Consider the following 12,924-nt stretch of genomic DNA (forward strand, 5'->3'; position numbering starts at 1 on the left):
TTAAATGCAAACTTAAATTATTTTAATATCTAATGGACACAGTACAAGAACAAAGACTAATGATGGTACATCAGCATAAAATAATCAAATAACTCTTATCAGTTTATTTAACATTTAAAAATATTTAATAGTAAAAATATAAATATGACTGATTTTGGATAATCTTGAAGATATAAATATCAATAAACAAATTTCTAGTTAATAGTTTATACTGTTTTTATACTTAATTTAACAAACAAAGCTCTACAACATAACTGAATTACTAGAATGAAAATGTCAGTATTAACCAAAGGAATCCTTGCCAGTGTCTAAAATAATCTTAATATACTAGCAATATCATAAGCATAGTTTTTACAAAAACTGAAAACCACTAATTGACAACTGTGATTGGGGTACGTCCACTATAATGCATTTTTAAATAATTTTTCTGAAAAAAGAGGAGTCAAAATGGAAAGTGATATGGTAATAATAATATGAGGTAAATGTTAAGTTTACAGCCGCAATAAAATATGAGAGAAGTATCTAAACTTTCTCTCCATTATAAATTTCCTTCTCCACTTTTTTAAGCAGAATAACAACTACAATTTTGAACTGGAAAATATCCTTAATGCAAAGTTACATAAAATTCAGCAAATGCATTTATAAAAAAATAAAACCACATAAAATGTCAAAAAATCAAGTTAAAACACAGCTTCTTTTTTCACTATATCAATTTTATATAAATTGTCAGTAATGATACAAGAGTTGCTTAATGTGTAAAAAAGAAAATGCTTGAGCATTTGTCTGGCAGAATCAAGTTAAACTACGAAAAATATTTCCATTTGAGTAGTTTCATAAAATGAAATATCTGGATAATAAGTAATTGGGTACACATCATTTGTAAATATTAAACAAAGACATGAAATTTAGGTTTATTTAATTATATTTATGTAATCATTCATCAATGTATAATGAATTAAAAAATTAAAACATTTTTGCTAAATTTTATATAAGGACAAAATATTCAAAATTATGGTAATTTATTAAAAATTACAACCAAAGTGTAAATGAGAATTTCTTGGAACAATTTACTACATTAAATGAAAATAGTTTAGCCATCTGGTTTGAATTGATATAGTTATATTTTTATGAATAAATGATTGGCAAAGCTACAACATTCATAATAATTTTTTTTTAGAATTCTTAATTTATTAAATACAGGACACTGTAATTCATATTTAGGTTAGACACCAAAAAATAAAAAGATCTGACAGCTTATGACCATCCTGAAAATTTCATCTGACATTTTGAAGCAGCATATTACTATTTATATTTATGACTGGCATAATTTAAAAATAATAAATATTTAATAGAAACGACAAGTTTTGTTTTTATTGTAGTAATCCGGAGTAAAACAAACAGTGTGGTTTGATCTTGCTGCAGAAAGATTATTTGATTATCCAACAGAAATTTATATTTAACAAAACGCCCAAAAATGTTTACTGTAAAAATATATTAATTACTATAACTGAAAATAATATTTATATTTACAATTGACCATTTAATAATTATTTCTTTTAAATTGCAAAAATATTTTTACTTGCTATACTAGCTATGTTCATTACAATGGCATCATATATGAAGACAGTAAAACAATGAATTATAAAATTTTGAAGATTATAATGTAACATAAATGAGCCATGGGGGTATATCATGCTCTATTTCTTAGAAAGAGACTGAAAATATGTATTTCAAATTGTCAGAAACAAAATTTTAAATTAATGAAATTCTATTGCATGTAATCATGATCATTTAAACAAAAATAAAGAAGCCAGCAGTACCTACTTATAATTAAAAAAGGAGAAGAAAACTGGAAAAAAAATGACACCAATAAAATCAACCCAGATTACAAAATTTTTACCCCACAACACTTTTGGAGAATTTACAACAAAAAAAAGTCTTAAATTTAGAATTTAAAAAACGCAGATCTACATTCTTGTTTTTGTTAAAATACTTTTTTAATGTAGCCTACATAAAAGAATCTTTAAAAAAAATAAGTTAAAGAAATAATTAATTATATATTTGTAATTAGTTACTTTGGAAGCATAAAAACATTACTGTAAATCTGATAATTTCTTTACACGTTGTTTTTACTAAGTATTTTTCTTTAATAAACTTCAATTTATACTATAAATATGATTTACAATATAAGAAATTGTTAAGAAACAATAACTTTTAACAAAGAAAAACGATTAATCACATCAAGTCATTTGATAAAATATTGAATTATATTATTATCTAGATTCTTTGCATAAGTAGAGTACAATAAAAAATTAACACGTAATTAGGTTAGGTACTAACATTTGCATTTATGCAATCATAATTAGTACTATAATCTTGTCGTGTAGTATAATCCGAAGATTCAGAGGAGTCACTATCGCTCAATAATTCTTCAATATCATCATAACTTCTATTATCCATTTATGTCAAAAATGTTAGAAAACGTTTACACACGTAAACGTCACATACCGAACCGAGTAACACCGCTGCTGGACTGACGTTAACACAGTTTTAGTAAAAAAAATAGAACAACGGACTATAATTGAATTAATGTGGTTGTATAAAACATCGATGTATTCAAATCGAATTTAATTTTTGTTTTAACTTAAATGTCTGAGATTAAAAGTAAAACAAAGAAAGCTGCATTTTATAATATAAATTGTGTGTTTTATTATACGTACATGAATTCTTTTTTTTAGAAAACTAATTTCAGTATATTTATAAAGACATTACAATCGATATATTCTACTATACATCGATACTACAATTCAAATAAGACAGAAAAAGTGAAATTCAATCGTACTATAGGAGTAAAACCCACTTAAAAATCAGCTTTTAATTTATTTTTCTAATCTAGTAAAAGAAGGAATTTTGTAAATATAAATTTGAAACGCAAAACTGCAAAATGTTTTTATTAAAAAAACTATTACAGATAACATTAACAAGATCTATAGGACAAGGTTACGTTATTGCGAAAAACAATGTATTTAAAAACACATTAATATTGAATATAAAATACTAATATAAATGCTAATTCAGAATTGGCTATAAATTATTAATAAAACAAAAGACTATATATAACTTAAATCTTTCAACACAACATGGCAAACTAATTGATTATTTAAAGTTTTTCTGATCTGCTTTTCAATATTTTTAGTGAATTAATAATTATACAAGCTGTAGAAAATTATACTTTTTAGTTACTTATTTTTTTAAATTCACCACTCATTGCTCAAAAAGCTTATGCTGTGGGAATAATAATTACATTATTTTAAATAGCAATAAAAAAAAATATACTGTGAAAAATAATTAAATGAAATTTTAAGAGCTGCATAGACAACATAAACTTGTCAAGTTTTTCTGTTTTTAATGGCTAAGTAATAAAACAAATATTTTCTACATAAAATATAATTGCAAAATTAAGATTATTAAAAATGAAACATTTTCACAACTATATACGTATTAAAAAAAAAATTACAAACTGGATTTTTAATAAGATAAAATGCTCTTTGAAATTTTGTACAAATGCAATGTGAACGGTTTTTATTTTTTATCTTTAAAAAAAAAAAGAAGTAATTATTACGGCGTATTATCAAATGAAACAACTGGACAGAAGTACAACTTTTATTTTAACTTGTGGACATCTATGTAAGTTTTTATCTATTACATACGTAACATAGAATTCATTTATATGAGCTGAATTTGGAAAGACAAAGAAAATAAAACACAGCCATCCATGAATTGCATAATAAGAAACTGAACGATTACAATTGTTACTGTATAATGGTCCAATAATACACAAACGAAGGAATAAAAACTTGAAAAAAGAAATTATTTATAAATCATATTAATTGTTATTTAAATCAAAATATTTTCAATTATATTTAATTACAGTATTCGTAAAAAAATAACAGATTAAGAATAGTTTTAAATAAATTGTAAATAATCAATGAAAAAACTTATTCAAATTCTCCCAAGTTCACAAAAACCTATTTTTGTCTAACTGATGTTTATGCATATGTATGGTGCCTATATTTGGTCTTAAACTCTGGACCCCATTGACTGATTTTCTTCAAACTCAGCAGCAGTACTACCTTTGGAGAGGGGAAAGAAGTTTCTGCAAAAATTGGAAAAAGGGATGGGGTGTATTGGCCAAAATAAAATCTCAAAATCTTACCAGGGCACTTTGGCAAAAAATTTCTTAAAAAAGTTAAAGTTGTTTTTATCAAGATCACAAATTACCAAACATTTTCTTTAATATTCACCCCTCCTCAAAAATGACTTTATATTTTTAGCTACATCTTGCTTCAGAAATAGAGTTTTGTACACCTACATTTTTTACATCAGTAGGCCTTCAAACTGCTATAAATTTTTTTGACTGTCCCACTCCAGTGTAAGATGAGTTTCGCTAAGGGAACTAGGACTAAATTTCGTTGTGATCAACATGTTTGGTGGTATATTGTGTTTATTTGCCTCGAATTACAAGACATTAACGAAACTGGCTCATAATAAGTAGAACTAGGCGTGGGATTCGTGCTTCCATGAGCTCGGTTAGCTAGTTCAGAGGGAGACTATGTAGAACATTCAAGATGTCCTGACAAGGCCTATAGCGAAGGCAATAAGCTGAGTTATTAAATCACTGATGTAATTGTCTACCAAGGCAATTACATCGCTGGCATCTTAACGAGGCCAGGCTTATTATTATGAGTTGTAAAAAGTCAGAGGGCGATAAACAACTCTCGTTAAAGCCTAACAGAGCAAGGAACGGAGGGGGGGTGACCAGAACAGTCACTAGGCAGGTGTCTTCTATGTGGTTGGGATGTCCCACTCCAGTTGTTAGATTTGTTTTGTATAATTTATTTTAAATTTAAATCCATCTCACAAGTTACCCATTGCATTTAAAATGTAAAATTTTTAGTTTTTTTAAAGCCTTTACTCTTTAGTGTTTCTTGAAAAAAAAATTAACCAAATTCTTCACCTCCTTCCTAAAAAATTACAACTTGCTTATTTAGAATTACAGCTATATCTTTGTATTTTTTCAAGGATTTTAAAAAGTACTTTTCATATTATCACCATTTAGGGATTATTTATTAAAATTAATTTTACCAGAACGCGTCCCTTGAGTAAAGGAGCTCACAAAATTAAAAAAGCTTTCTGACTATGCTAAAAGTTTTTTCAAAAATGAATTTCATAACTTGACCAGTGAAGCCAGTAAAGTTATGGAATTCATTCCCAGTTTTTTTTAGGGCTATGGTTGGATACAGTTTTATTTTTTTTTTGACAAAGTTTCCATTGAATTATTTTAATATATATATATATATAAATATATTTTTTTTTAATAAGAATAACATTGATGATATGAGTAATAACAAAAGTGCTATCTGGGTAACTGAAACCATTTTACTGCTTTATTAATTTATGTAATTAATATTTAAATCATAAAGAAATTAAAGATAAAGAATGTTTAAAGGATTAAATGAAACTGTATTCATTATATCTTTGATAAATTAATGTCTATTTAATCGAATTAATAAATAAAAAAAAACTTTACTTAAAAAAAAACAATGTTAGGTAATATCTCTAAATAATACTAAATTAAAAAAATTATATTACTCAAATCCTGGTCAGGCATGTCATTTTTCATATGCTACAAAAATTTCATTTCTACATCTCATGCACAAGCTTCAAGCTTATGTGGCAACATCAGCAAGCAAAAAAATAAACAGTATAACAAAAAGACCATACAATTTTGTCAAAGTACCTCTTCGATAATTTATCTGATAATTACCAAAACAATTTGTTGAATTTATACAGCATCAATATATAAATGCATATTAGCACGCTAAGACCATTAAAACTGAGATGATGTTTATTATCAGTCTGTCCAATACGGGACTAGTTATATAATAAACATCATTTAGTTTCACAGAAAACAATTCTGAATAGTACTTTTGTTTTATCTTAGTGCTTTATCACAACCATAAGAAGGATTAGGACAAATTCTGTAAAGCAAAATTTAATGAACCTACTTTCTATTATGAAAACTGTATTTTATATATATATATATATATACATGGAGTGTCCAAGAATTATCTGAACAACTTTGTTATTGAGTAAATAATTTATTCATTAAGATACAAAAATGGGTTATATGAATTTAGAAATATTAAAATTAAACGTTTTTTTTAACCTGTAATCAAAGACATTCAATCTGTGCACAGTTAGTATAATTTACAAAATATCCAACCAGTAATCAATTTCATACCATGTTCATTGTAAGATATTCACATTTACGAGCTCTGATGCTTATTAATCACCTCCTTATGTACAACATTAAGTAATTCACTACACAAGCTTTTGTATACATTATCTTTGACGATGAAACCCATAGGAAAAAATCATTAAGTTATATCCGACGATCTAGGTGGCCAAGCAATCAGTCCATCATGTCCAATCTAGTGATTTGGTAATTTTTAGTTGAGGGATTCATGCAGTAATATAATGTTCATTAGTGTGTTCCATCTTGTTGGGATTATGATTTCGGGTTGTGAATCTTCAAGCTGAGAATAAACAAACCCTTCTAACAAGTCAAAATATTTGTTCAGATACCCATATTCGAACGTTAAGAGGGTTCACTTTTCCAGACACGTGTAATGTATCCTCGTCTGAGAAAATAACTTTTTTTATGGTAACAATTTTTGTTTTCAATTCTTTCAATCATTTTCACAGCAAATTCCTTTCTAACAGTATGATCTTGTGGTGTAATGTGCTGTAATATTTGTAATTTATAAAGATGCAAATTTAATCGTTTCTTCAAAACTTCGCGAACGGTAGATCGCTCAAGATTTAATTCCCGCGCTGCGCTCCGAGTCAACTTCCCAGGGGTGTGAGCAAAAGACTGACGAATTATTACAAATTTTTCATCTGATCTTCTAGGCCTGCCTGTATCTGTACCCTTATTATGTTCAACATTTACTTTAAATGTATCATATCGTGAACAAAAACTTGTAGAGAATGTCAATAAGTTATACAGAGATCTAAAATTGCGTCGAAGTTATGTATCTGTTTTTGTTGGAATAAACCAGTATATGCAATACGCTTTCATCTATGGATTCATGGCGTTTGACGTATGAGGTTATGTTACAATTACAGCGCTACCTAGTATTTTTAGAGGGAAACTTTATTAGTTACTTGTTAAAGAGAGACCCATTCATAAATAGGACTAATAATTTTTTTCCAAGACAAATTAAAGTTGTTCATATAATTCTCGAATATATACTGTTTTACTTCACTAAGGCAGTTTTACACATCAGTTTTTTATTCCTTAACATTTGATTTATGTAATTTTTGAAAATTAACATTATTTATAACAAAAATGAACAGTTGACAGGTAATTCCAAATTTACACATCCTTCTATTAAGACTACAGAATGAGTTAAAAAAACAAAACATCTAAATACTTTTTACATATTTACCAATTAAGACGGATTCATTAATTTAATTAAATATCATTAATAAGATTGTACTACTGATAATATGTCTAACAAAATTAATTAAAAAAAAAAAATTATTATACCGTGTTTCACAACTAATTTTTTTAAAGTAGGGTTTTAAAGTTATGTAATATTTATTAAGTTTTACTTACATTGATAATTTATATTTGAAACGAAAGAACAACTCAAATAGTTTTTCCTGTAACTGTTCAATGTGAAGTCTGGAATAACTGATGTGACAACTGCTTCAGTCCTGCGCCTCAAGTCGGGTATGTCAGCTGGTAACGGTGGCACATACACTTGATCCTTTATAAACCCCAACAGAAAAAAACTTGCACGGGATCAGACCGGGCGAACGTGGAAAGCCACGCCAAAAAAGCTCTGTCATCTGGTACCCGGCGACCAATCCAACGGTCGGGCAAAATTTCATTCAATCAATCACGTACAGCGTTATGCCAGCGAGGAGGGCTCACAATCTTGTTGCGAAATAAAGTTCTGTGGTTGGTAATGCAGTTGAGTAAAGAGCCATAATTGTAGCATACCAAGACAGTTCATTCCAGACAAAATGCTTCCGCGAAAATGAACGGTCCGAAAACTAACCGTTGGGGTAAGGCATAAAAAACATTCAATTTTTGGGAGGGGCGTTCACACTATTATTTCGTAGGATTTTCTGATCCCTAAATACGCACATTGCGAGTGTTTACTCGTCCATTAACATGACACGATAAAAAAGTCTTCATCGTCACTGTGCATCATTTCATTTGCGAAGCTAGCACGTAAACCATAATCTGTAGGCTTTAGAGCTTTGTAACAGCTGTAAACAATATGGATGGAGATGTAAGCGTTTCTTTAAAACCCTCCACACATGTGACATTGCTAATTCACGGCTGGGCTTTCTAACGCACAAAAGTGTCTTACAGATTCAACATTGTCTTCGGACACACTTGGTCGTCTTGCACTTTTCGTTTTATAAATACATCCAATAATATCAAACTGTTTTACAATTTACGAATGTTATTATCACTTGCGGTATCACAACAGAACTTCAAACGGAACGCACGTTGAACGGTAATTTACAGATTTGCACTTTGAAAAAGCATAACACTTTCTTTTAGGGGGGGTCGCCATCTTTGATATTAGTGCTTTCAGGCGGAAGGTACAGTAAACAGTTGATGAGTGTTCATACAGCTAAAACTGTTTGAGTTGCTCTTTCAATTCATGTATAATAAATAAATGTATGCAAAATTTGAGAAATATTACACAGCTTTAAAACTATATTCATTTTGAAACACACAAGTATACTCCTTGTTGGTCCAACAGGGGTTATTTCTTCTTGCATTTCTTCTTTTGGTTCTTCTCTCTCTTCTCTTCAAGTATACCCTCCGTTGGTACAATTTCTTATTCTTCTCCTCCCTCTTCTCCCACTTCTTCTTTTTGTTCTTCTTCTTCTTTAATAAGCATTACATTTGAAAACAAATTAAAATGTTAACACATTTACTATTTACGACAATCAACCTCAACCACCACCAGTTAAGTATTTTTATGTCTATTTCTTTTTCTTTTTTCTTCTTCTTCTTTCTTCTTCTTATTTATTTTCTTCTTCTTTAATTAGCATTACTATTGAAAACAAATTAAAATGAAACACATTTACTATTTATGACAATCAATCATCACTATTAGTTAATAATTGACAAATATGTTTACAAGGACAGAAAGATTTATCAGTGACCAAAGCTAAAGAAAAGCAAAAATAAATGAAAGCAATTACACTATTAACAAATACAATGTGTAAACTCAAACCAAACAAAATTAAATCGTAGTATGTAAACAACATGATAATGAAATGTATATGAATTTTAAGTAAAATTATAACTGTTTAAAATATTACAAAATTTTGTTTTATTTTTTAAATGATTATATCAATTTTTTCCATTTAATAAAAATAGATGCGTAAAGTTATGGAAAAATCTGTAGTATACAAACAAAATTTAAATAACGTAATAATGGTAATGTAATATTTAATGGATACAATACGAGTGTATTTAAGCTTAATTATAAATTCTATTTCTAAAGTAATTAATGTATTGTCATTCACTTAAATATAATACAATGCAAAGAACTTCACAATATCTTCTACAAGTAAAAAATGAAAAAATACATATAAACATGGGTTTAAAAATGCTTAAATTTTTGAATTAAAGCTTCCCTCTGTATCTAAATATCTCGGCACTCAACCTAATTATATAACTAAGTTTAAAAAGATCTTAACCTAACAATATAATATACATAATAAAAGAAAATTTGAAGCGCCGGCGCCGTTTTGTTATATTTATTTATAAAATTAACAAATAATGTAATAAATTTGTTAAATTGATGCACATAAATTTTGGATTTTGGATTTTTTCTTAACTGCACTTAATAAGCCCTTATTGAGAGCTTTTCAACGATATATCATAAGTGATATTTATTTTAATTGGTTCCAGAGATATAGCCAAATAAAATTTGAATTACTGAAATATTTGGATGTTACACAGGAAATAAACATCGGTTCAAATCAGTCTTCCATTTCTTATTTTTAATCTAATTTAAATATATTGATTTATTAATAAATTAACCTCTGATTATAAAAAATTTTACGATAATTCCATAAAACAATTTAAAAAAAAAAAGAAAAATTTCCTTTTGGCACTCCGGAAGATGGAGATGAATTTCACCAGTGCTAAGTAGAGGATAAAAAAGATTTCCACCTTAAACTTAAGAAAAATTAAAAATTTATTCAGAATGACAATGGTTGCATGAGAAAAAAGTTTCACATGTTTAGCATAAGACAAGACATCTTCTTACAATTCCCGCAATATTTTGGTCATCCCTTGCCATGAGGTTTGGTCATATCAAAAATTGTTTCAGACAAAAGTTTAATGACCACTTTATACCAATTCAATATTGTTTTTATTAAGGGAGATATGATTTTTTTTGTTTTCGAAACCCCATTTTTCACAATACCTGGGCCAATGGTTGGTGATATAAAAATACTTTACATAAGTACTTAAGTAGATAAATACTTTTTTATCTGAAGAATAGTAGGAACTTAAAAGAAATTCAATATTTTTTTAATAAGAAATTTATAGCGATATGTTGTTTTCTCAAAAAAGCCGCTCCATTTCCACCCCCGTGGTCTGTTTTTGCCCATTAACAAACTGTACCGAGATTTTATGTCATTATATTTTATGTATTACTTTAAAATTGATTGGCACAAAATTACGACAGTTATTGTGTCCACAAGAAAGTGACATATATAAACTTTTGAACTGACGGTGGTTCTGGGGTTTGGGGGATGTAAAACGTGAAGATATATCAAAATTTTCCGGAAGTTGAATCAAGATACTCATTGCAATAGGTAGCTTTCTTATGAAATCTACCTAAAATCAGAAGTTATTAGTGAAATAAAATTTTATGTACTTTTCATTTTAGTAATTATTAATAAATCAATATATCACTTAAGTCAGATTCAAACCGATGTGTGCATGGTTATAGATTTGACACGTTCTCACTTTTACCACATAACTACTTGAGTGATGTGAAACAAAATGAATATACCAACTAATATAAAATGCTGATATGAACACCACAAAAAAATTTGATGCAATTTGGTGCCCACCACAATGCAATTGTCTAACGTCCACTTTACTTAAGAATTTGAGGATCGTACTCACTTTCAAATGAAATAAGTTTAAATGAAGCGCAGCAAAAATTGTGTATATGAGGTGCGACAATAAAGTAATGAGACTGATTTTTCTTTGCAAGATGTGGCAACCCTGCAGCTTGCGTAGGCACACCATCTTTGACCTTGGTCTATAAGCTACTTCTAGTCCAAGCGGCACATTGATGCAACTGCTCAGTCGTGAGTTGTGCTGTAATAAGTGAACATGTGTTTGTGTCTCTCATCACACAAATGAAACCGAAAAATATTGCGCAACGGTATGCCATTTCTTTTTGCGTTAAATCAGGTGAAAACACGACAACAACTTACGGTAAGCTTCAGAAGGCTTTTGGAGAGGAGGTTATGTCAAGAGCTCAAGTTTTTTGGTAGCATAACATTTTTAGCGAAGGCAGAACGAATGTTGAAGATGATGACTGCAGGGGACCACCATCAACCTCACGGACAGATGTCAACTTGACCAGGATGCGTGATATCGTACCATCTGATCGAAGATAATCTGTGAAAATGATTGCAGAAGAACTCGACATCGATCAAGAAACGGTTCATCTAATATTAACTGAAGATCTTGGTACGAGAAAGATTTGTGCAAAAATGGTCCCTAAAAATCTCACACAACAACAGCGAGAAACACGGAAAAATGTGGCAGCCGATCTGTTAGAACAAACTGAAATCAATCCAGTTTTTTTGAGCCGTGTTATCACTGGTGATGAAGGTTGGTTTTTTCAATATGATCCAGAGACAAGACGCCAAAGTTCGCAATGGTGCTCAAAGGGATCACCCAGACCAAAAAAAGCTCGCATGTCAAAGTCAAAAGTGAAACGCATGCTTGTGTGCTTCTTCGATTCCAAGCGAATTGTTCATAAAGAGTGGGTGCCTCCTGGGCAAACAGTTAACCGATATTTCTACAAAGAAATTTTAGAAAGACTTCGTAAACGAGTTCTTCGTGTCTGTGCCAACATTGCTGATAATTGGATTCTGCATCACGATAATGCGCCATCCTATACTGTTCTGTCAGTACAGCAAATTTTAACCTCAAAACAAATTTCGGTACTACCACAGCCACCTTATTCACCAGATATCGCTCCGTGTGACTTTTTTCTATTTCCAACAGTCAAAATGGCGGTCAAGGGACACCATTTTCAAACACAAGATGTGCAAAAAGCTGTGATGAGGGTCTTGGAGGATATTACAGAAGATGAGTTCCAGAAATGTTACCATCAATGGCAGAAGCGCTGGAATAAGTGTGTGCAATCAAAGGGGAACTACTTTGAAGGAGACAACATGACTAAAATGGTAAGCAACATTTTTTTTCACATCAGTCTCATTACTTTATTGTCGCACCTCGTATATAATTTAATAGCCATACAAGGAAGTCATGTGGTGTCCACATAAGATTTTTGAAGTTTGGGAATTAGTTGAAAAGTGTGTAGTGACCTATTTTTTTACTTTCCAAGGGTGAAAAACTAATTAAAATTTACTCTATGAGGTATTTTAGTTTGTTTTATTACTATGGCGATTTTTTTGTTTTAGCAAATTTGATTGCTTATAACTTGAAATGAAGCTATTTATCAAGAAACAATTTTTTGCAATCGTTTTTCTTGTAAAATTTTACATTAATATCATCATGTATCACACGGTCACATTCCTATTTAAAAAAAATAAAAAGTAATT

General features: G+C 29.3%; 1 protein-coding gene across 4 annotated transcripts in view; it reads right to left on the minus strand.

Moving 5' to 3' along the window:
* The window catches only part of LOC142334156 (solute carrier family 2, facilitated glucose transporter member 1-like), a 151,563-nt gene that overhangs the window by 47,221 nt on the left and 91,418 nt on the right, over positions 1-12,924 (minus strand). Inside the window, exon 1 of one of the 4 annotated variants that reach the window (XM_075381942.1) lies at positions 2,341-2,494. The exons of the other annotated variants lie outside the window; for them this stretch is intronic. Within the exon in view, the coding sequence (XP_075238057.1) occupies positions 2,341-2,460 (120 nt within the window). The 5' untranslated portion in view covers positions 2,461-2,494. Of the gene's footprint in view, positions 1-2,340; positions 2,495-12,924 lie in introns of those variants that run through there. 4 annotated transcript variants of the gene reach the window in all.

Source organism: Lycorma delicatula, chromosome 13 (genome assembly GCF_047948215.1).
Source record: "Lycorma delicatula isolate Av1 chromosome 13, ASM4794821v1, whole genome shotgun sequence".
Classification (NCBI taxonomy): Eukaryota; Metazoa; Arthropoda; class Insecta; order Hemiptera; family Fulgoridae; genus Lycorma; species Lycorma delicatula.